Source organism: Schistocerca piceifrons, chromosome 7 (assembly GCF_021461385.2).
Source record: "Schistocerca piceifrons isolate TAMUIC-IGC-003096 chromosome 7, iqSchPice1.1, whole genome shotgun sequence".
Taxonomy (NCBI): Eukaryota; Metazoa; Arthropoda; class Insecta; order Orthoptera; family Acrididae; genus Schistocerca; species Schistocerca piceifrons.
The window spans coordinates 556,707,039-556,729,962 of record NC_060144.1 but is presented as its reverse complement, the minus strand read 5'-3'; the positions used below and the strand labels follow the sequence as shown (position 1 = coordinate 556,729,962).

General features: G+C 43.0%; 1 protein-coding gene across 1 annotated transcript in view; it reads right to left on the bottom strand.

The window, feature by feature from the left end:
- The window catches only part of LOC124804952 (ras-related and estrogen-regulated growth inhibitor), a 190,723-nt gene that overhangs the window by 4,698 nt on the left and 163,101 nt on the right, over positions 1-22,924 (bottom strand). Inside the window, exons 5-6 of the mRNA XM_047265339.1 lie at positions 14,493-14,645; positions 9,099-9,210 (exon numbers count right to left, since the gene is read on the bottom strand). Coding sequence (XP_047121295.1) covers positions 9,099-9,210; positions 14,493-14,645 — 265 coding nt within the window. The remainder of the gene's footprint in view (positions 1-9,098; positions 9,211-14,492; positions 14,646-22,924) is intronic.

Here is a 22,924-nt window from a genome sequence, read left to right as displayed (position 1 = left end):
CTCGCCACCCGACGCACACTATCGATTGTCTGTCCTGTCGACCTGTGCTGTCGCAAAACTTATAGTAAGGGCCTACGGACCCCTTACACACTGTAGTCTAATCTCGCTACACGGTGCTCAGAGTAAAGTTCAAACCGGCGTGGAAAACGTTCACAAACGGTACAAGCCGGGAAACGACGAGGTGCGAATTCACCAAGGAAGTTGCTGGATGAAAAATTCAATAACGGGCACCTACTTCTTGGCAAGCAACAAATGAGTAGTCCCGGTTGTAGAAAAATCAAAATCCAAGTCCAAACCGAGGTAACTAACACAGTACTATAGCGGCGCATACAGGAGCACTTCATCTAAACATGCGACGTGCTTTCCGGCAATGGTGCTCACTTATTAATCCTTTCACTACCACGATAGGCCATCAGAGAACCAGTGGAATTTTGATGCCTCTTGTTGATGTGTATCCGTGTCCCAATGGTAAAGTGAATCCTATTAATAGTTTTCAGAACTCTTTATAATTGCAGATTGCACCTATAGGTTCGCCGTTAACACTTTGTTTCTGATACATCGAATTATCTCGCAATTGTAGAAAGGCAATCCGATGAAAAGGTTTGAAACGCGGGCTACTATCCAGCCAGCCCGATAATTCGTGTCAGGGAATTTCACACACTTTTTGACGTCTGCCGCGTAACAATTCGTGCCCAATGATGTGCGTCTGCTTTCTCTAGGTCTTCTAGTTTTTGCGCATGCATCTCCTGAAATAGCTAGAAATATTTCTTTTCATGTTTTGACTTAACGCCTACGACACTAATTAAAGTTCCCATATATTAATGTTTTTCATTCAGAAAAAAATTATAGTGAGACGATTAAGGCGAGAACCAAACGATTTGCTCATTTCAGTCTTATGGCGGCCTCTGTCATCTCACAGAGCAATGCCTATTCTCCGCTCCCTATCGAGCTGACTAATAGATTCCACTTGAATGTGGCTGCCCATCGACAGAAAATCCTCGTCGCTATTTGACAGGGACGTAATACTGGGGCACCATTATGAAGCAATAATCCTGAAAAATACACTGAATGCAAGTTAATGCTCATTCTCCTCCTACAAGGTTTCCGCTTTGAAATGGACATCTAGAGCAATATCTGTGGTAACGCCAAGAAATTAAAGATTTTGTAAAAAAAAAAAAAAAAAAAGGTGGTCTCGTTCTGGAAATGAACAGTATAGTCAGGGACCGATGACCTCAGCGGTTTGGTTCCACAGGAACTTAACAGACATTTCCAACTGAACAGTATATTCAATCATATTCGAGTCAGTGAGTGCATGACTAGCATGTTCTAATAACGGTGTGTCACTCAATGGTCGGTGCAATGATCGTGCTGTGTCTATAGGATGGCGCCTTTACGGAATTACGGCGTGGAGGTGACCCGGTTACAGTTCGGACCTATCCGAATAACATCTCTTGTTTAATTCAGTGATCAGCAAATTGTGCAACATCTCTGGTCAACACTTTCAGCTGATGTTGTGACGTTTTTGTGATGTGATAGTGCGTGTGTTAATCTTCAAAATTTCCACTTTGGCTGGCGCTACAGCAGCATTATGCCTATGTATTGACATCATTTTCGCCAGACGACTGTTTGAGTGCGATGATCAGTTTATTCTACTATCTATTTCGGTTTGCAGCCATTTTCAACTGCTTTTGAAGCATCTATGCGCATGGCTAAAAGGAACAGCCAATGTGTGAAATACCTGACATCGTCAACCACCATGGATGTATAGAGAAACATCAAATACAGTGTCAGATGTGTGTTCATTCGTAACGATGTGCATAAGATGTGGATATAATCACTGACCAGACAGCGGTATCAGAGCCTAGCTGGAGTCTCAGATTAACATTATGAAACAGGAAACGCCTCCATGTTCAACTGTACGAAAGAAGTATTACAAAACATAAGCTCTTTTGGGCCTCCTTAAAAAAATTAAACATCTACTATCGAGTGTCAAAGAAAGATTGAGTTATCATATCATATTATTTTCATCTTTGTTACCTGCGACGCTATTTTGAAAGCAAATGCATTGTCTTCACACTGTGTGGGCAAAAACAGGTATGGAAATTGTCTCCTTGACGTCAATGTAGTTGTACTGTTTGCGTCAGACTCGTTATTGGATAGACAGAATTGACAAGTGTTTTGGAGTTACTTACACTTCCTTTACATTGTGCTATGACACTGTTAGGTAACGCTGCTTTTTGTCCACATCTACTCCTCTCTGAAGGGGAGTTACTATCAGTTATCTGTGCCATCGTTACTTTGTATGTTGTTGACTCTAATACACCTAGCACCTTAGATTTTGTAATATATCGGCCCTATGAGAACGGGTGAGGACTTTGGGGGGAGGGGGGGATTGGTTCAAATGGCTCTGAGCACTAAGGGACTTAACATCTGAGGTCATTAATCCCCTAGAACTTAGAACTAGTTAAACCTAACTAACCTAAGGACATCACACACATCCATGCCTGAGGCAGGATTCGAACCTGCGACCGTAGCAGCAGCGCAATTCGAGACTGGAGCGCCTAGAACCGCTCGGCCACAGCGTCCGGCTTCTAAGGAGTAATGATTCGGGTAACTGTAGTGGGTGCATATGAAGTTCGTGGAAACCAGACGCACAGCTATGACAATAAGGCTTGGCGGATAGCGTGTGATGGTCCAGGGTTGTATTTTCCTCTTTGAGGTCGGCCCACTACGTTTGATCTAGGACAAAACGAAATTTTACGGAATGAGAGGTACCCAAAACAGTGGTAACACCGTTGGAGACGTCTTTTCGTGTACCAGTTTGACAATACAGCATATCTCAAATGAAACACCATTTCAAAATTATGCAAAGATTTCGAACTTGCTTGCAATCTTCAAAAATGTGAAACTCTTCGCTGGAAAAACACAGAAAATGGCTAAAATATCAATGAGCCACCAATGGACCAAGTCACCTGACACAAATAGTTGCATGTAGGAATACGGGGATACGATAATGATATAGCTAAAATCGCAAGTAAATCATGCGACAGACTTCAGTTCACTAGTAGCATACCGGCAACAGGCTGTAATTCTATGAATCAAACTGCTTTCGAAACAGACGTGCGACCCACCCTAGATGTGCCGATGGTTGTTACTATTACAATCGACAGAGGTATTGACAAAGGTATCGTCAGTCAGTCGACCTCTTTGAGCGGTGAGAAGTGGGCTGAACGTTTCGACTGGAAAGACAGTAATGTGTTTACGAGTCGCTTAGACGGAAACACCGCCGAGAGAAAGTTTGGGTGACTTTTTTGGGCGAGGGGACCAAACAGCGAGGTCAGCGGTCCCATAGGATGAGGGAAGGACAGGGAAGGATATCGGCTATCCCACTTTCAAAGGAATCATCCCGGCTTTTGCCTGATGCGATTTAGGGAAATCACGGAAAACCTAAATCAGGATGCCGGGCGCGGGTTTGAACCGTCGTCCTTCCGAATGTGAGTGCTATGTGTTAACCACTACGCCACCTGGCTCGGTGCCGAAAGAAAGCTGTTAGCTCTTGGAGGAAGGGTAAATAGTGTAGTTTCTGCACCGTCGAACAGTACCGCGTTTAGCTGCACTGTGGTAACGGGCATCTGGTTAATGTTTGCTGGTGTTGTAGTTATACTCGAGTGCTTCCCGGGCGGGAGAAAGTCTTTCCAGATACAAAGTACGGCATACGGCTGAGTGTTTACAAGGAAGTTCGACAAGCAGTGCTACGCTGGGGCGCGCTCATATGATGCCTGTCGGGTCAGTTTTGAACTCTAGGATATGATGATGTTGTGACCCGGGTTTGGAGTGACTTTCTTGCTGTATACACTCTAGTTTGTGAATCTTAGCCTAAAGATTAGTGCAGCCGGTATACTGTAAGCAGAATAGTAATTATTTCAGGTTGCTTAGGCATACGCCAAGAACTACGGTGGTTCGTCTGTGTTGATGTTACGAATATTGCGGTGCCAATCTTGTGCCATACTATTAAATGTTTTTTGTTTCAGATTTATGGCACCAAGTAAAATTGCGGTCTATGATCTGCAAAGTCGCGGATTATGTGAAGCTTACTAAGTAAACATAAGGCTCGCCTTAAGGATGAGGTTACACGTATCTGAGGTGACATTAGAAGTGTTACACGTCTCACCGCACTTGATTATGGTTTCTTTGAACTATACGCCTTACCTTAAACTATTAAAATCGTCACCTTTCTAAACGAGATTTAAAAAGTTAGTGTCACGCAATTACCGCTACTGTTAGTTCCGGGTTGCGTACGACCTACCATTAGCATGCGTCTAAAGTATGCATGTTTTAGGAAACCGAGTGAATTATGTTCAAAGATATATTGTGAAGCTGGTTTATATTGTAATGAAAGCGGACGTTAGTAGCCGAACTGCTCGTTAAGAGATGTTCAGCATATGTGGAATGTATGACGTGAAGGGTACTGCGTCTATGACTGATCAAATTACATGCCAGCCAACCTGTAATTTGTAAACTTGTTGTTGTTTTACTGAATGCTTTCTTTAATTTTTTATTAGCAGGACTGAATACGCTTTACCTAAAGTTTCTACATTTTTACGTAATATTTTTTATCCTTTTTGTTTGAAAACGTGTGTTGGCAGTCTATTGTAGTTACATTTAGGGAAACTGTTTTAAAGTTGTTGAGACATTGTGAGAATTTTTCTAAGTTTTGAGAAGACACGCATTTTTAAAGACACTGGCCAGTATCTGCTAACTGCACAGCTACAGTGACGTCAAAAACTTCTTGGCTTAATATTTTGAGAGTAACGATATTCTATTTTGAACAAAGTATAGAAGGATGTTGATTTCGAGGGGTATTTGTTTTTAGAATGAATAAAGTATTTTATATACATGTTAAATAAAATGGATGCTATGAGTGAACCTTTGGTTATACTTCTGTCCTAACGTCCCAATTAGCCACGGCAACTTGGATGGGGTACTTAGATTAACTAACGGAACCTAGCATATTGCTCATCTCTTTAGGACTCATACCAGAAAGGAGATACTGAATATGTAAAAATAATGGCAGCACGAATAGTCACAGGCTTCATTGACACACGGAGAGCCGTTATTAAGCGAGGAATCTAGAAATTTACCGCAACCTCATCCATATCGCTCCCGCTGGGACCACGAAGGCAACATTACAATAAGTACGACGTAGACAGAGGCATTTCAGAAGCCATTCTTCCCGTCCACCATAAGCGATCTAAACGTTGTAGAATGTGAAGAACCTTGTGCCATGCAGAGAACAGGTGTAAACGTATACGTGGGCTAGAGTTGCGTTCTTACCTAAACAATGGTGCGGTAGTTTCGGTAACTGCACAAATGACGTAGTAAATACTAGGGTTACCGGCAGTATTGATAGAATTGATAGGGAAAGAGACATAAATGACTGTGGGAGAGAGAAGTTGGGATCCTACGACTTCGTTTTTTTTGTTTAGTTATTTATTTTGCACATAATTAGAATCGCACATCATTCAGTGTTCGTCCATTGTGTGTTTCATACCCGTACAGAATATGAATTGCATTTTATAATTAATAAGCAGTTCCTTTTGATGCAAGTACAGTTTACAAACACAAACATAAAAATATATAATAAATGTTATTATTGCTATTATTTTGTACTCAGCAAAACGTTCTTCGTCGTGATCAAAGGCTAGAGACTCCTGTTATTATTGATAAATGCGGAAGTTGTTTATGAGTAAGAGAAATATGTTTTATATCATGTCGACGAAGTATTTGATCGATGCTTGATATATTTTGGTTCAAATGTCTCTGAGCACTATGGGACTTAACTGCTGAGGACATCAGTCCTCTAGAACTTAGAACCTGCGACCGTAGCGGTCGCGTGGTTCCAGACTGAAGCGCCTATAACCGCTCGGCCACACCGGCCGGCGATATATTTTGGATTGCGGTTTTTTACTTCACCTTTCTGTTTTCTAGCGCTATATGATAAATCTGTATTGTTTTTCTTTATTTTTAGTATAACATCCCTCTGTTTCACGTTACAAATCAACAGTTTTATAACAAAACCTCAATTAATCGCTGGCCGCTGTGGCCGAGCGGTTCAAGTCGCTTCAGTCTGAAACTGCGCGACCGCTACGGTCGCACGTTCGAATCCTGTCTCTGGCATGGATGTGTGTGATATCCCTAGGTTATTTAGGTTTAAGTAGTTCTCAGTTCTAGGGGACTGATGAGCTCAGATGTTAAGTCCCATAGTGCTCAGAGTCAATTGAACTATTTAATTAATCGTTGACAATTTATCTTGCTATAAATACTGTTTACTCTTAAGTAACTAACGCAAGGGTGACTATGAACAACAAAAATGTTCCTTAGGTCCCCCGGCCCTTTATATACCCCCAGTCAGCTTCTGAAGGGTTCGCCGCTTCCGATTTTTAGGGGAATCTAGTAAGACACTGACCATATACGTAAAAAAAAGCGTTCGTTATGAGGTAACGTCCGATCCGTATGCAGCACACCTAACGTACAGCTAATGCGGCACGACCTTAACTGACCAAAGCTACTAGAAAAACTACCCTAGTCTACAGTCACTTTGGTAGTCTACGGTAGCCTATGGTACACTGATGAGCCAAAACATTATGTTTGCCCGTGTTTGGAACGCAATAGATCACTGAGCCAGCGTATCATGGAGCGGACAGTTTGTTGGTAGGTTTGTGAAGGTATGTGGCATTAGATGTGTATCACGTAGCGGGCCACTGATTTGTGTACGCAGTGATGGCGCCAGATAGCGACGCAAATGGGTTTCATAGGATTTAGCCGTCCGGACATCCACAACGCTCCTCAAACCACTGTAGCACGGTTTCTGGCTCCGAGACAATGACAGATGTATTGTTGGAAGATGACATCGCCGACGGGAAAGAGATCAAGGACGAAGGCATTCAGGTGGTTCACGCCTGTCAACGTGTCTTCGGTTACTACCACAGGTTCCGTGCAAGAGCAGGAGAACGCCTCCCTTAGCATAACGCAGCTCCCAGTAGCCAGCCTCTTTTCGAACCGCCGTTCACGTCGACGACGATGGCCATAGTGTAGCAAAAACGTGATTCACTCGAATTGCCAACACGTTTCCATTGATCGACGGTCGAATCCCTATGTTCCTGTGCCCATTGCAACCGTAATTGTTCATGACGATTGGTCAAGATGTGGACTCTGCTGTGTACTCTGAAAGACTTGTGCGTGCACAAGCAGTATGCTCTTTAGGCAGAAATGCCACAGATCACCACCCCTCGTACTTTACAGAGCACACAAGCCCCCCACACCACGTCACGTGAAGAGTCGTGAACGTCCACCCGTTTAGTGGTGGTTCCACTCTCCTTCTACCTCTTTTCATTGACGCTCACGGCAGTAGCCTGTGGACATTCGATCAGCTTCGCCATTTTCGAGGTACTCATTCACACGTTCTGCGTAATAAACTACTGGCCATTAAAATTGCTACACCACGACGACGACGTGCTACAAACGCGAAATTTAACCGACAGGAAGATGATGCTGTGATATGCAAATGATTAGCTTTTCAGAGAATTCACACGAGGTTGGCGCCGGTGGCGACACCGACAACGTGCTGACATGAGGAAAGTTTCCAACCGATTTCTCGTACACAAACAGCAGTAGACCGGCGTTGCCTGGTGAAACGTTGTCGTGATGGCCTCATGTGAGGAAGAGAAATGCATACCATCACGTTTCCGTCTTTGATGAAGGTCGAATTGTAGCCTATCGCGATTGCGGTTTATCGTATCGCGACATTGCTGCTTGCGTTGGTCGAGATCCAATAACTGTTAGCAGAATATGGAATCGGTGGGTTCAGGAGGGTAATACGGAACGCCGTGCTGGATCCCAACGGCCTCGTATCACTAGCGGTCAAGATGGCAGGCATCTTATCCGCATGGCTGTAACGGATCGTGCAGCCACGTCTCGATCCCTGAGTCAACAGATGGGGACGTTTGCAAGACAACGACCATCTGCACGAACAGATCACGACGTTTGCAGCAGCATGGACTATCAGCTCGGAGACCATGGCTGCGGTTACCCTTGACGCTGCATCACAGACAAGAGCGCCTGCGATGGTGTACTCAACAACGCACCTGGGTGCACGGATGACAAAACGTCATTTTTTCGGATGAATCCAGGTTTTGTTTACAGCATAATGATGGTCGCATCCGTGTTTGGCGACATGGCGGTGAACGCACATTGTAAGCGTGTATTCGTCATCGGCATACTGGCGTTATCACCCGGCGTGATGGTATGGGGTGCCATTGGTTACACGTCTCAGTCACCTCTTGTTCGCACTGACGGCGCTTTGAACAGTGGACGTTACATTTCAGATGTGTTACGACCCGTGGCTTTACGCTTCATTCGATGCCTGTGAAACCCTACATTTGAGCAGGATAAAGCGCGCCCGCATGTAGCAGGTCCTGTACGGGCCTTTCTGTATACAGAAAATGTTCGACTGCTGCCCTGGCCAGCACATTCTCCAGACCTCTCACCATCTGAAAACGTCTGGTCAATGGTGGCCGAGCAACTGGCTCGTCACAATACGCCAGTCACTACTCTTGATGAACTGTGTTATTGTGTTGAAGCTGCATGGGCAGCTGTACCTGTACATTCCATCCAAGCTCTGTTTGACTCAATGCCCAGGCGTATCAGGGCCGTTATTACGGCCAGAGGTGGTTGTTCTGGGAACTGATTTCTCAGGATCTATGCAACCAAATTGCGTGAAAATGTAATCACATGTCAGTTCTAGTATAATATATTTGTTCAATGAATACCTGTTTGTCATCTGCATTTTTTTCTTGGTGTAGCAATTTTAATGGCCAGTAGTGTAAGAATCTGCCGTATGTCAAAGTTGCTTATCTCAACGGATTTCTGCATTTGCATCCCATATCTTCGCTATGGTGATCCCCTGTCCGTGTCTGCTCCGGTTTATTACTGCGTCACGCACCCACAACCCCACCAGGCAGAATCCAGCGTCGCGCTGGTCAGTGGTCGTAATGTTTTGGCTCATCAGTGTAGTTTCGTAGCCCCAGTGTAGGACTCACCCAGCAGCGCGACGGCGGCGGCCGAGGAGAGTTCGCTGCGTGAGCGGCAGAGCCGGGCGCCCTTGGCGTGCAGCCGCCACAGCCGGTACACGTCCCGGAACACCGCCCACACCTGCCGGCACGCAGACGTGGCCACATCTCTCAGGCCGCACTTCACACCGCCAGAGTCTGCTGAGTGCCCTCACGGGAACAGCCAGAGTCTCCAGTGGTGCGTTACACTGCAAATTCATCTGTTACCCTAGGTACCTTGAAACACTTGGAGTTTTACCTTCGTTGATCCATTGTGGATCGTAGGACGACGGCTGGAATGAAGTTCTTGATGCAATAATTTACCAACAGGCGTATGTATTGTAGAAATTTATTTTATTTTATGAACTTCTATGTGCTACCAATTTCGGCAATACATTCGGCAATTCAGTCTGAGTCGCCTGGCCACCAAGAGCTGTTGCAGGACGATTGATTCACGGGTCCAGTTTCATGGCTCCTTCCGTGTATAGCGATTTTACGACTATGACGAGTGACGCCTGAAGATGGCATCAATGTAATGCCGAAACTGGTAGCACATAGAAGTTCATAAAATAAAATAAATTTCTACAATACGTACGGCTGTTGGTAAATTATTGCATCAAGAAACTTGAAGTTTTGCTTTAACTTGCACAACAAATGAACAAACATTAAGCAACAGGTGGCACATAATGGCATACAACAACAAATGACACACAGTGTAAGATCATAGTAAAAATCAGGACTTACTAGACCATACGGAACTAACAACACAATACGAAACAAACTGGGAAGACAAAGTAGTAACACTGATAAATATAGCTGATCTGATATCTAGCAAATAATCTGCAATTGATGTCAGTCTATTTATGTGGGCCACACATGTAGGAACTTCAGATACACGGAGCATCTAGGACCATTAAGAAGTAACAGCTACCACACAATATTTGCGGACCCGCCGCCCAGCAAACACGGAAACCGATTTGAAAATTCGTAAAACTATCATTATCTTCCAGCAAAGACCAACAGTAAAAGAGATCATCGTATACAAAAATCAATATATCACGGAAAATATTTACTAAATGATTATAAAACACTCTGCAATTAAACACTATTTGCCACAATAGAAGAACTGTATAGATAACTTCCACTTCCTCCCCCCCTCTCATCCCCCCGCGTACAGAGTAAATGCCCTCAATTTCAGTAATACTTTGAAATTCGCTCGTCACTCTTCAGATAAATGCACAATGAAACAAAGGAACACACGCAGTGACGCTCTAGCTGAGTACTGAAACCCTTTGTTTCTGAGACAAATGGGCCAGGTGCGAGTACACTCGCGCTCTGACGGATCCTTACAAACTTAATGTGTACAGACAGTGCATACATTCCCGGAGTCGACACTGACACTGACAAGATATCGGTCCCGGGAATCCCAAAACATTCGAGAATGTCTTAATTTTAAGGCTGAAGATGGATAACAAATGACAGAACAAGTATTGTTTTCGAACGATATAATCAAAAATTAACAAATTTCTGATATTTTTCCTTTGCTTTCACTGCTAAACATTGCTTCTTGCCATGATTCTAGGCTTTAATGAGTCAGTTTGCGAGTATCAAAACATGTGATATAAAAGGCCGTATCTCCTGATTTCATTGACTTAGAAGCTTAAGTTTCACGCACCACCAATCCCAAAGAAAGCAGGTGTTGACAGATGTGAAAATTACCGAACTATCAGTTTAATAAGCCATGGCTGCAAAACGCTAACACGAATTCTTTACAGATGAATGGAAAAACTGGTAGAAGCCGAAGTCGGGGAAGATCAGTTTGGATTCCTTAGAAATGTGGGAACACGTGAGGCGATACTGACCCTACGACTTATCTTAGAAGCTAGATTAAGGAAACGTAAACCTACGTTTCTAGCATTTGTAGACGTAGAGAAAGCTTTTGACAATGGTGACTGGAATACTCTCTTTCAAATTCTGAAGGTGGGAGGGGTAAAATACAGGGAGCGAAAGGCTATTTACAATTTGTACACAAACCAAATGGCAGTTATAAGAGTCGAGGGGCATGAAAGGGAAGCAGTGGTTGGGAAGGGAGTGAGACAGGGTTGTAGCCTCTCCCCGATGTTATTCAAACTGTATATTGAGCAAGCAGTAAAGGAAACAAAAGAAAAATTCGGAGTAGGAATTAAAATCCATGAGGAAGAAATAAAAACTTTGAGGTTTGCCGATGACATTGTAATTCTCTCAGAGACAACAAAGGACTTGGAAGAGCAGTTGAATGGAATGGACAGTGTCTTGAAAGGAGGATATAAGATGGACATCAACAAAAGCAAAACGAGAATAATGGAATGTAGTCGAAGTACATCGGGTGATGCTGCGGGAATTAGATTAGGAAATGAGACGCTTAAAGTAGTTAAGGAGTTTTGCTATGTGGGGAGCAAAATAACTGATGATGGTCGAAGTAGAGAAGATATAAAATGCAGACTGGCAATGACAAGGAAAGCGTTTCTGAAGAAGAGAAATTTGTTATCATCGAGTATTGATTTAAGTGTCAGTAAGTCGTTTCTGAAAGTATTTTTATGGAGTGTAGCCATATATGGAAGTGAAGCATGGATGATAAATAGTTTGGACAAGAAGAGAATAGAAGCTTTCGGAATGTGGTGCTACAGAAGAATGCTGAAGATTAGATGGGTAGATAACATAACTAATGTGGAGGTATTGAATAGAATTGGGGAGAAGAGGAGTTTGTGGCACAATTTGACTAGAAGAAGGGATCGCTTGGTAGGGCATATTCTGAGGCATCAAGGGATCACCAATTTAGAATTGGAGGGCAGCGTGGAGGGTAAAAATCGTAGAGGGAGACCAAGAGATACTTGAACTGAAGAATGTAGGATTCAGAAGAATGTAGGTTGCAGTAGATACTGGGAGATGAAGAAGCTTGCAAAGGATAGAGTAGCATGGAGAGCTGCATCAAACCAGTCTCTGGACTGAAAACCACAACAACAACAACAACACATGTATGACCTGTAAGTATGTGACAAATTTCAGCTTGATACGTCTACCTGTTCCTCATAAATAGGTTTCGTAACAGTCGGACAGACACGCAGACAAACGGAGAACAAAGTGATCCTATGAGGGTTCTGCTTTTACAGGTTGAGATACAGAACCTTAAAAATGCGTGTAAAACCATCAAATCTTCCACTTAAAAAAGAGAATTAGTATCTTAACACATCGACAGTCGTCCACGACAAGAAGCAGACCGAGGCTGAGCAAAATATCCTGCGTCAATTATTAATAAAAAAATGTAAGAAATCAATAACTGAATGTCAGTGTCGTAATCAGTTCTTCTTCGTGCTGAATTTAACATGTATGTTATTTCTTAAGTATTGATTCGTGGCACTGTATTGTATCCTTTGATGTTTAATAAGCCACCAGGAAGTAATTTTGAAGATGAAAAGTAATAATTGACTATTACATGTTTCCTTAAATATTTATGAAGAAATTAATATCAGTTATGTGTTGACGAGGAATTAAATCAGTTAGTCATATACACTAAAAGAAGTACTTCAAATGAAAGTAGCCAGAAAAGTGGGAAATATCTCTCGTTTTAAAACAATAGAGTGAAACGCAGTTCAATATTAAGTATTATCAGTGATTGGCTAAGAAACGCGATTAATCGAAAGCTAAATTTACGACGACTTCAGACAAGCATTCTAACCTTGAGAATATTTTATGCCCTATTCTGTCTCAGGGAAGACGAACCTGTAATATATAAATAAATAAAGAAGTTAGACATAAATGATCAACGAATTCATACAGTACAACAGGTGTTTACATATAGGCGTTAAAAATATTAAAATAAAAAAAAAACGAATCAGAACTCCAATTGTCCTCTGTAGCTGTATTTATTTAAGTCTATTAGAGACTCGTATAACTTGTTTCGCAACTTTTGGTTGTTTGGTTGATATGGGGGAGGGTAACAAACAGCGAGTTCATCGGTCCCATAGGATGAGGGAACGATGGGGAAGGAAATTCGCCGTGCGCTTTCAAAGGAATCATCCCAGCATTTGCCTGAAGCGATTTAGGAAAATCACGAAAACCTAACGAGGATGGCCGGACGCGGGTTTGAAGCGTTGCAACTTTTAAGTTACGTCTTCTGATGTACATAATGCATTACAGAATGCCGCAGAGTAACAGCTGGCGTGGCTAGGCCAAATTCTCAGCCTTTTTCCGTTGATAAAAACCATCGTCAGTGATGAGTGTACAGTCTGTGTTGAAACCTCTAACTGTCACCACCTTAATGATCAGAGTATGTTCCTGTGGACTTATGTCAAGCAACGGACGATGCCCCTCGTAAATGTTATCCAGGAAAATGTTGAGTCCAGAAGCCTACACGATTATCTGTGTTTGTTACCAAAATAAAAGTAATCGTAACAGCTGACACCTCGTAGTTCGTGTTGTTAGCTGCTACGATTACTTCTATTTTGGTGACAAACACACAAGAGCAGACTGAACATTTTCCTGGATAAGATTTACGAGGGAAATCGTCCGCGGCTCGAGGTAAGTGCACAGGAACATACTTACATCGTTAAGATGGTGACAGTTACAGATTTCAACACAGACTGTAGACTCATCAATGACGATGGTTTTTATCAACGGAAAAAGGCTGAGGACAAGGCCTACCCACGCCAGCTTTTACTCTGCGGCATTCTTTAATATACCACTAAACCATATGACATAGCATTATATAGACCAGAAGCTGTAACTTAAGACTTGCGAAACCAGTTGTGTGAGTCCCAAATCGATTTAAATAAATACAGCTACAGCGGACTATTGGGCTTTTCAATCAGTTTTATATTTTAATAGTTTTAACACCTGTATGTAAACACCTGTTATAGTGTATGAATTTGTCAATCAGTTATGTACGAGCATAATTACTTTAGCTAGTTTTAAAACTATCTATACATAAAGAAGTGGTAGTGTATACATTGCGGTACACAGTCAATCGAAAATTCTAATGTATGAATATATCACGACGACGTAACTTGCAGTTGGCACTGCGTGTAAAATCACTACTCGCTGCACTGTGAAAGATTCGCTACGGAAACAATGGACAACATTGTGGTTAAGCCAGCCCCTCCATCGCCCTTCAGGAGTGCTAGTTCACTAGGTGAAATTTGGGAAGTAGGGAGCGAGATACTGGAAGAAGTGAAGCAGTGAAGAAGTGGAGCAGTCGGTAAGAGAAATGCTTGTGTAAGGCAAGGTTCCGGTTTTGGACTCTGGTCTCGCTCTTGGTTTAAAGTGCCAGGAAGTTTCAAAACAGTGCAGACGCTGCTGCAGAGTGAAGGCGTCTTTCTGGGAACACTTGAGACAGTTGTTTGGGGTCACCTGCTCGATGCTCTCGCGCACGGAGAGCTCGTGGAAGGCGGCGCAGGCGGTGTCCCGGCAGCGGCGCAGCCCCTCCTCGCGGCTCACCATGCGCTCGCCCCACTGGTCCGTCTTGTTGCCCACCAGCACCACCGGCGCCTCGCCCACCGGCTCCTGCAACCACCAGCTCTCCAGTCACTCTCAGCGGACACCTGTGGAAACTGAGCGGCCGTTAGCTTCCGATTACTTACACATCTGCTGGCAATGTTACACCATCTGATCAAAAGTATACGGACACCTGTATGGAGTGTCTCCACTCTTCACCTTTGTGACTGCTTGAACCCATCCGGGGACACCTTCAGTGAGGTGTCTGCATGTCTGTGGCGGAATGGCAACTCATTCTGCCTCGAGAGCCGAAACCAGAGGTGACGTTGGAGGTTGTGGTCTGGAACGAAGTCGACTTTCCAACTTAATTCACAGGTGTTTCGTTGGGCTCTCGTCGGGAATCTGGACAGGCCAGTGCATATCAGACTGTTGTGATGCTGCTTTATGACAGGTGCATTGTCATGACAAACAGTCATCGTCTCCATACTATTGGCTTTTTCTCGAGGGAAATGAGGGGAACACACCTTATCCATGAAAAACATCCCCATATTGTAACACCACATCCTCAGTACTTCGCTGTTGATCAGATAACATTCTCCAGGCATTCTCCAAAGTGAAACCTTTCTAAAGAGGGTATATCGCGATTCACCAATCCAGATCACTGGTTTCCAGTCATCCACTGTCTAGTGGCGTCGGCTCTTACACCACCTTAAGCGTCGCTCAGCATCGACTGCAGAAATGTGTGGCTTATGGGGAGATGCTCGACCCCTGCCCCCTGCAGTACTCTTGTTCGCCCACTGCTTGAATACTGCTCACCGGTGTGGGATCTGTACCAGATAGGGTTGATAGAAGAGATAGAGAAGATCCAACGGAGAACAGCGCACTTCGTTACAGGATCATTTAGTACTCGCGAAAGCGTTACGGAGATGATAGATAAACTCCAGTGGACGACTCTGCAACAGAGCCGCCCAGTAGCTCAGTACGGGCTTTTGTTGAAGTTTCGAGAACATACCTTGACCGAGGAGTCCTTCGTATATCTCGCGAAGAGACCACGAGGATAAAATCAGAGAGATTAGAGCCCACGCAGAGGCATACCGACAATCTTTCCTTCCACAAACAATACGAGACTGGAATAGAAGGGAGAACCTACAGAGGTACTCAAAGTACCCTCCCCCACACACCGTCAGGCGGCTTGCGGAGTATCGATGTAGATGTAGATTCTTTTCAACTGCCTACGCCCAGTTACCCGGAGAGCTGGTAGCAATTTGGAAGTCACGGGTGATTGCTTCCGCTGACTTCGTATGATTTTTTTACAGACACTCTCTGAAATGTTCCTGAAAAATTTTTTACTCAGGTGACATCCAATGATTACTCCACGTTCGAAGTCACTGAGCTCTCGTGCTGCTACTGCTCCTCTACTGACAACACACCACTCCCCGCCTCCTTTTATACTCCTCTCGTGACATCTGGCGCTCACTTCTGCGTTACATAGGGATGACTGTATGCGTTTGATCAGATAGTATATCTCGATTCATTACATGCAAGGAAAGATATCTGTGACCTCCAGAGAACTTTATACCAGTAGTCATTGCCGATTATCAAGAAAACGTTAAAGCGGAACAGTAACAGGACAATGATCAGGGCTTAGTCTTGCAAACAGCGGCATACATTCAGCTACGAACACGAGAAAGTGGAAGATCAGTGGCACGTAATGGATTTCGTTACACACCATTCTGGTAAAGTCTAATTCAGTTAAAGGTGATTATATTAATCAACTATAAGGTATTAGCACTAGATTGTGGTATTTGTAATTACGTATTTCGATAAATACAAGAGTTACGAGCATCAAAGGCAGGTATAAAGTTCATTACAATGACTTCATTTACATAAAATGTTTTGTTTTGGACTGAAGCTAATTTGAATTACGCTTAATAAAACCGAATTACAAAATAATTAACGTCTTTTTGGCAACAGACAAAAACAGTGATGCGTCCTTTGTATTGCTGAAAATCTCTCACAGTCATTTTTCCAGGGTTTTAGTTAATCTTACTGGAACACTGGCAGGCTGTTATCAGTCTGTTGGTAGCGGTGGCCGACGGCAGGGGCAGGTCAGGGCGGCGGCGTGAGGTCAGTGGCCGCACCCGCGCGCTTACTGCCCGCGTTGGGGGAACCACTGGTATCGATGTTAAGCACTCTCAACAACTGTCTCTGCGCTTCACCGACCTCTGAGCAGTAACTCATGTTTTATAATCGAATGAACGCACCAGCTGCACGCTTATTGGCCGGCCGGTGTGGCCGAGCGGTTCTAGGCGCTTCAGTCTGGAACCGCGCGACCGCTACTGTCGCAGTTTCGAATCCTGCCTCGGGCATGGATGTGTGTGAAGTCCTTAGGTTAGTTAGGTTGAAGTAGTTCTAAGTTCTAGGGGACTGATGACCTCAGATGTTAAGTCCCATAGTGCTCAGAACCATTTTTTTTTTTTTTTGCACTTTTATTTTTCTTTTAATAGCCGTGACAAGTTTCAGCCTCGAACGCAAATTTACAGTGGCTACCTGAACAATACCGCAAAAACAGAGTACAATGTAATAAGTTATGTGACAACGAAAGTAATAACAAACATCGTCAAAAACAACATACGAAATAAATAATGTTTTACAACAAGTCGTCGAAAAATCCATCAAAACAGCATAATACAGTAAGTGATTTTGTACGGCAACACGTCTACAATTTAAGAAAATAACACACATATATATATATATATAATGAAATGATAATTAAATGGACACCCTAGCTGCAGACAGGCGTTGATATACTTCATTGGGGACATGTTGAAAATGTGTGCCCTGACCGGGACTCGAGCCAGGGATCTCCTGCTTACATGGCAGATGCTCTATCCATCTGAGCCACCGCGGGCACAGAGGATAGTGCGCCTGCAGGGACTTACCCCTTGCACGCTCCCCGTGAGACCCACATTCCCAACATGTCCACACCACTACATTCGTAGTGCGCCTAATAGTTGTTTGCCCATCATACTCATTACTCGTGGCAGATTAATCTACCGAGTACCGAGGCGTTAACAGAGAATGCGTTGCAGTTCTACCTGTTTAGCGATGAAGCGGGTTTCACAAACCACGGGGCAGTGAATCTACGGAACATGCATTACTGGTCCGTGGACAATCCTCGCTGGCTCAGACAGGTAGAGCGACAGCGACCGTGGACTGTAAACGTATGGTGCGGAATCATTGGCGACCACCTCATTGGTCCTAACTTCATTGCAGGGGCCCAAACAGCTGCAACATACATCGCGTTTCTACAGAATGATCTGCCAACGTTGCTCGAAAATGTCCCACTGGAAACGCGTCGACGTATGTGGTATCAGCATGATGGTGCACCTGCACATTCCGCAATTAACACTAGGCTGACTGACCCTTGACAGGATGTTCGACGGGCGTTTCATAGGACGTGGAGGACGCATAAATTGGCCAGCCCGTTCTCCTGATCTTACATCTCTGGACTCTTTCTGTGGGGTACGTTAAAGGAGAATGCGTACCGTGATGTGCCTACAACCCCAGAGGATATGAAACAACGTATTGTGGCAGCCTGCGGCGACATTACACCAGATGTACTGCGGCGTGTACGACATTCATTACGCCAGAGATTGCAATTGTGTGCAGCAAATGATGGCCACCACATTGAACATCTATTGGCCTGACATGTCGGGACACACTCTATTCCACTCCGTAATTGAACACGGAAACCACGTGTGTATGTGTACCTCACCCCTCATGGTAATGTACATGTGCGTCAGTGAAAAAGACCAATAAAAAGGTGTTAGGATGTGGACGTAATGTGCTGTTCTAGTCTCTTCTGTACCTAAGGTCCATCACCGTTCCCTTTGGATCCCTACGTAATTCGGTGCTCTCCGATACACAAGATCGAACAGCGGAGGAGTGGTACTCAAGCGTCAACTTTAGGTTACAATATCTCCGGATGTAATTAACATTCTACAATGCAACAAACGGCACTGATTACGTATTTGTTTATATGTTCAGATGTGCTAACAAAACTAACGGGGTTCCATTTAAAAAAACGTAGGTTTGTGTTAAAAAACATACTTCCGTGCATTTTTTATGGTTTGTATTAACCAATTACACTAGCCCCTCTTCTCAGGTTCGGTCTGTGGAATCGATTCGTCAGTATTTGATGTGGTTTACGAAATATATCCAGCGGTCATGTTAGGTGACTCACTCTGTATATTAAAATTTACGATGTGACATAACGACAGGTGTTTTTAAAAACAATAATTATGATTTATATACATTTTTACCAAGTCTAACCATGTATTTATTTCTCTATCTTGAGCTATGTGTGCGTGCAGTTGCTCCCCGTTTTCTGTCCTACTGGAACACGTATCAACTTACATCTTACCCTGATACCTGGGAAAGGCACCATACTTTCTTTGGGGTAAGAGCGTCACTCGTTATACCTCTTTTGTACTGTTATTTGCAGACGATGCCTAAAAATTACGGAGAAGCATCTTAGTGGAACCAACATTCTTAGTGAATCTGTCAACTCCGAATCCAAGACTTCTAATGAAGCCGTAAGCCCATAAACTGCATCTAACGCAAAGTTTGCAGCTAAGACAGTGACCTCTTCTACATTTGAAAAGATTTCACTAATAGCAATTTTGGAAACACCAGAGACAAAGCGGAAGACAACTGCATCGGTGTCGACACACCAGGAAACCCTATAAAGTTTAAAAACAGAGCAACAGGAAATGACTGCCGCCAATAATGTTCTCCAATCTCCAAAAGGGGGAGAGAAATAGAACCGAGTGCTGACGACAAGGAGTGCTGTAAAACAGAAAATATCGACAGTCGGCAATTTTAATACACACTTTTATATTTTATTGCTAGACAATAAAATATATAATAAAGTTGGTAATGGTATCTCATTTATTTTCCCGTCTTACTCTGATTTTCGGGATGAGACGATAGCTGTAGTCCAACATCTAAAAAAATTACTACGGGATACAAAAGTTATGATTTTGACACATACATCAGTTTTTAGTTTGAAGAAACCTTACCAGACATGTGTGAGTAACTTAGTTTTGAAAATCTCAAAAATTTCCGTCGTCATTTTATGCAGAATCAGAAAGTATGCCGTCTTGCCGCGCCGTACAATAATAAATTGTATCCCCAGGCAGCTTCTCGTTACGACAAGAGAAATATTTACAGTGACAGTTAGGAATCATCCATCTCCTTCCATATCGGCAGCAACACAGTCCACTCGAAAACGATACTCTCAAATATTTTGGAAATTTCAAATTCTTTCATATTGCTGCTGCGGAACCCCAATACGATATAAAATCAGAGCCAAGTAGAATAACTGCTTGCGTAAGGTTCAGAGGCAGATGAACACGTTGTTGACTTGCTCAATTTGTGAAGCTCTTTCGCTTGAGAAAATCATCGAATTTTTCTGAAATTGTAACCATTCGTTTGTCTGTACATGTACGTCACATCTACCGATTACCGCCTCATTCGGATAATTCCTTATTGTGCATCGTCCTTTTTTTTCCTTTAGAATGCATAATGAACTTCCGTGATGACTATTAAGTGTTAATTCACTCGACTGCTAGTCTGGAAAGATAAACTGCTAGAGAGTAAACTATCAATAGAAACTCTAATAGAATGTGATAAGGACGTTAGTTCACAGAAAGGTTCGGTCGTACGAAAGATTCATACAGTATCTTTTATTTCACTAATTCATACAACACCTTTCAGCGACCGAATTGCAAGCAGCTGCAGCAGGACTGAAAACTGGGAGTAGAGTATATTTACACTGCGCTGACATACAGACTTCCTTGTGCAAGAATACGTATGTCTTTCTGCAAAATCTCTTCAGGCATTTTCCACTTTCGTTATTACTGTGTGGTGACTTCTACTCACATCAGCAAGTATGAGAATACGAAAAAAAAAAGATTCCCCAGTAACACACATCTCAGAAGCTATACTTGGCAGCTGTCTAGTAGTACTGAATAATGGTTGGTTGGTTTGGGGAAGGAGACCAGACAGCGAGGTCATCGGTCTCATCGGATTAGGGAAGGAAGTCGGCCGTGCCCTTTGAAAGGAACCATCCCGGCATTTGCCTGGAGCGATTTAGGAAAATCACGGAAAACCTAAATCAGGATGGCCGGACGCGTACTGAATAATGGATGGAGGCCAATGATCGACTGACCAATGAGGAGAAGACAAGCCATTCACATCACACCATGTTAGCCTTGTTCATCGTACGTCAAAGAAGTAACTGATACGTTAGTCTGAGATCCTCCTCGACTGAAATCAAAATGATCACTCAAAGAGAAAATATACTAGTACACTGATGCAGGAAAATCAAAGAAACTTATTTTGTTGGTCTAGGTATATTCCAACCAAGAAAAAAATATGAGATTCATACTGTTCCGTTAAAGTGTTATTCCTTACAGGATGTAATAAGTACGCTGTGACATATTTCATTCCACAGAACAAGGAAAAATATTAAGTATTTTCGAAACATTTGGTGGAATCATAAATTCTGTAGAAGTATAGCTCGACGGTTTCTAACAGTGATGGAATATGGGAGACATCGGACAACTGCTTGAAATAAAAATACAGTTATGTCGATGTTGTGAAGGTGTTGAAGTCGGAAAAGAAGGCAGTACTGGATGCCCTACTGTACATCACTTAATAATAGATCCAGACGGAGGTATGGAAGAAAGCCAAAGTTTTTCGCTTTAAGCAAGGTTCATCTAGAAAAACATATTATTTTCCACAGAAAAACCGCTTAGGTAAAACGGGGCTAACGACTGCTCAAATTAAATTGAGCTTGCCATCAAAATGAGACAAATCTCGTTAAACATTGTCTTGTATCAACTCACTTTCAATGAAGGCGTGTCTAAGACGTACCCACCTAGAGCAGTTGTAACGAATTTCTATACGGAAAAATTTATAGAAACAGGCATTCAGATGGCCAAGAATAAATCCATTTCTTGGTTTTACTACGTTAATGACAATTTCGGCATATCACCACCTGGAGAAAAGGAACTCTCAGAACTTCTGCACTGTCTGTATTACATTAATTCTAATATAAAGTTCACAATGAAAAGAGACAAAGAAGTTTAGTTTTAACATTTTGATACAGATGTACTTAGAAAAAATGGCTGAACTTTAGGGCACAAGATCTACATAAACCCGACACTTACAAACAGGCACCTTCACAAAAATTCAAACCACCATCCCAAACAGGAAAGACGAAGATTTTGGTGGACCTGGATGAAAGACTCTGTGGGCTTCAGTCCTTGGAAGAAGATTTCCATTATTTAAGAATTACTTTCAGAAGAAATGGGTACTATGACAAAAAGGTCAGGAGCTACGAGAGAGAAAACACCAGCTACAGTGAAAGTTTTCCTCCACTACGTAACAACCGTCACAGATCGCATCAGTCGAGCGCTAGGAAGTCGTAGTATTGACACAGTGTTTAAACCGACAGGAAATGTGCGTGAGTATTCTAATACTGCGCAGGACCTACCCCGCTCATTTGCTGCGGCACGAGTACGCAAAATTCCTTGCACATGCCGTCAGGTACGCAAAGGAACTACTAAATGATACATTAACGCATAGCTTAAAGAACACAAAAGCAACTAGTGTCTGGGGAACGCGGATAAATTGACAGTAGAAGATCATGGAGTCGGAACAGTAACCAGCATATTCGATTCTCTGATACTGTGGATTTATCGATGAACGATCATTACTGTGCTAAGATGTACAGAGTAAAACACAAAAACACAAAAAATTTCAACAGAAAAGAAGAATGACTGAAATTAGATAAACTATTGGCCTTAGTAAAGCAAAGAGCTCCAACTCTTCTGCAATACGACCTGCGTAACACACGACGGTGATTACTGCGCGATTTATGGCGGCAGTAGTGTGACGTTGGTATCAGACAGTTGCGCTGTTACAGATAAGCGTTTTGACTTTCTGAGGTGATGTGGTTTCAGAAGTCAGCTAAGGAAACTCAATAGTTTCTGAGTATGTCTCCAGCATTAGGGAATGAAACATCAGGCACAGAAACATGCTTCAGCCAACGTCTAATGCCCGTACAACTAAAATCACCAAAAACAACACTTTTCTCCCCTGCCTTTCAGAGGACAGAAAATTCATAAGCTGTTCATTTAAATTTCAGTACCGTTCCTGTTGGTGACGTACGTTACCCTATGATTAACCATCTACCTCAGGAAGGCACAATTTTCTCACAGCAAAATCTGTATTTAATTAAGTATGATATCAAGAGGAGATAATTGAAGACTAGACAA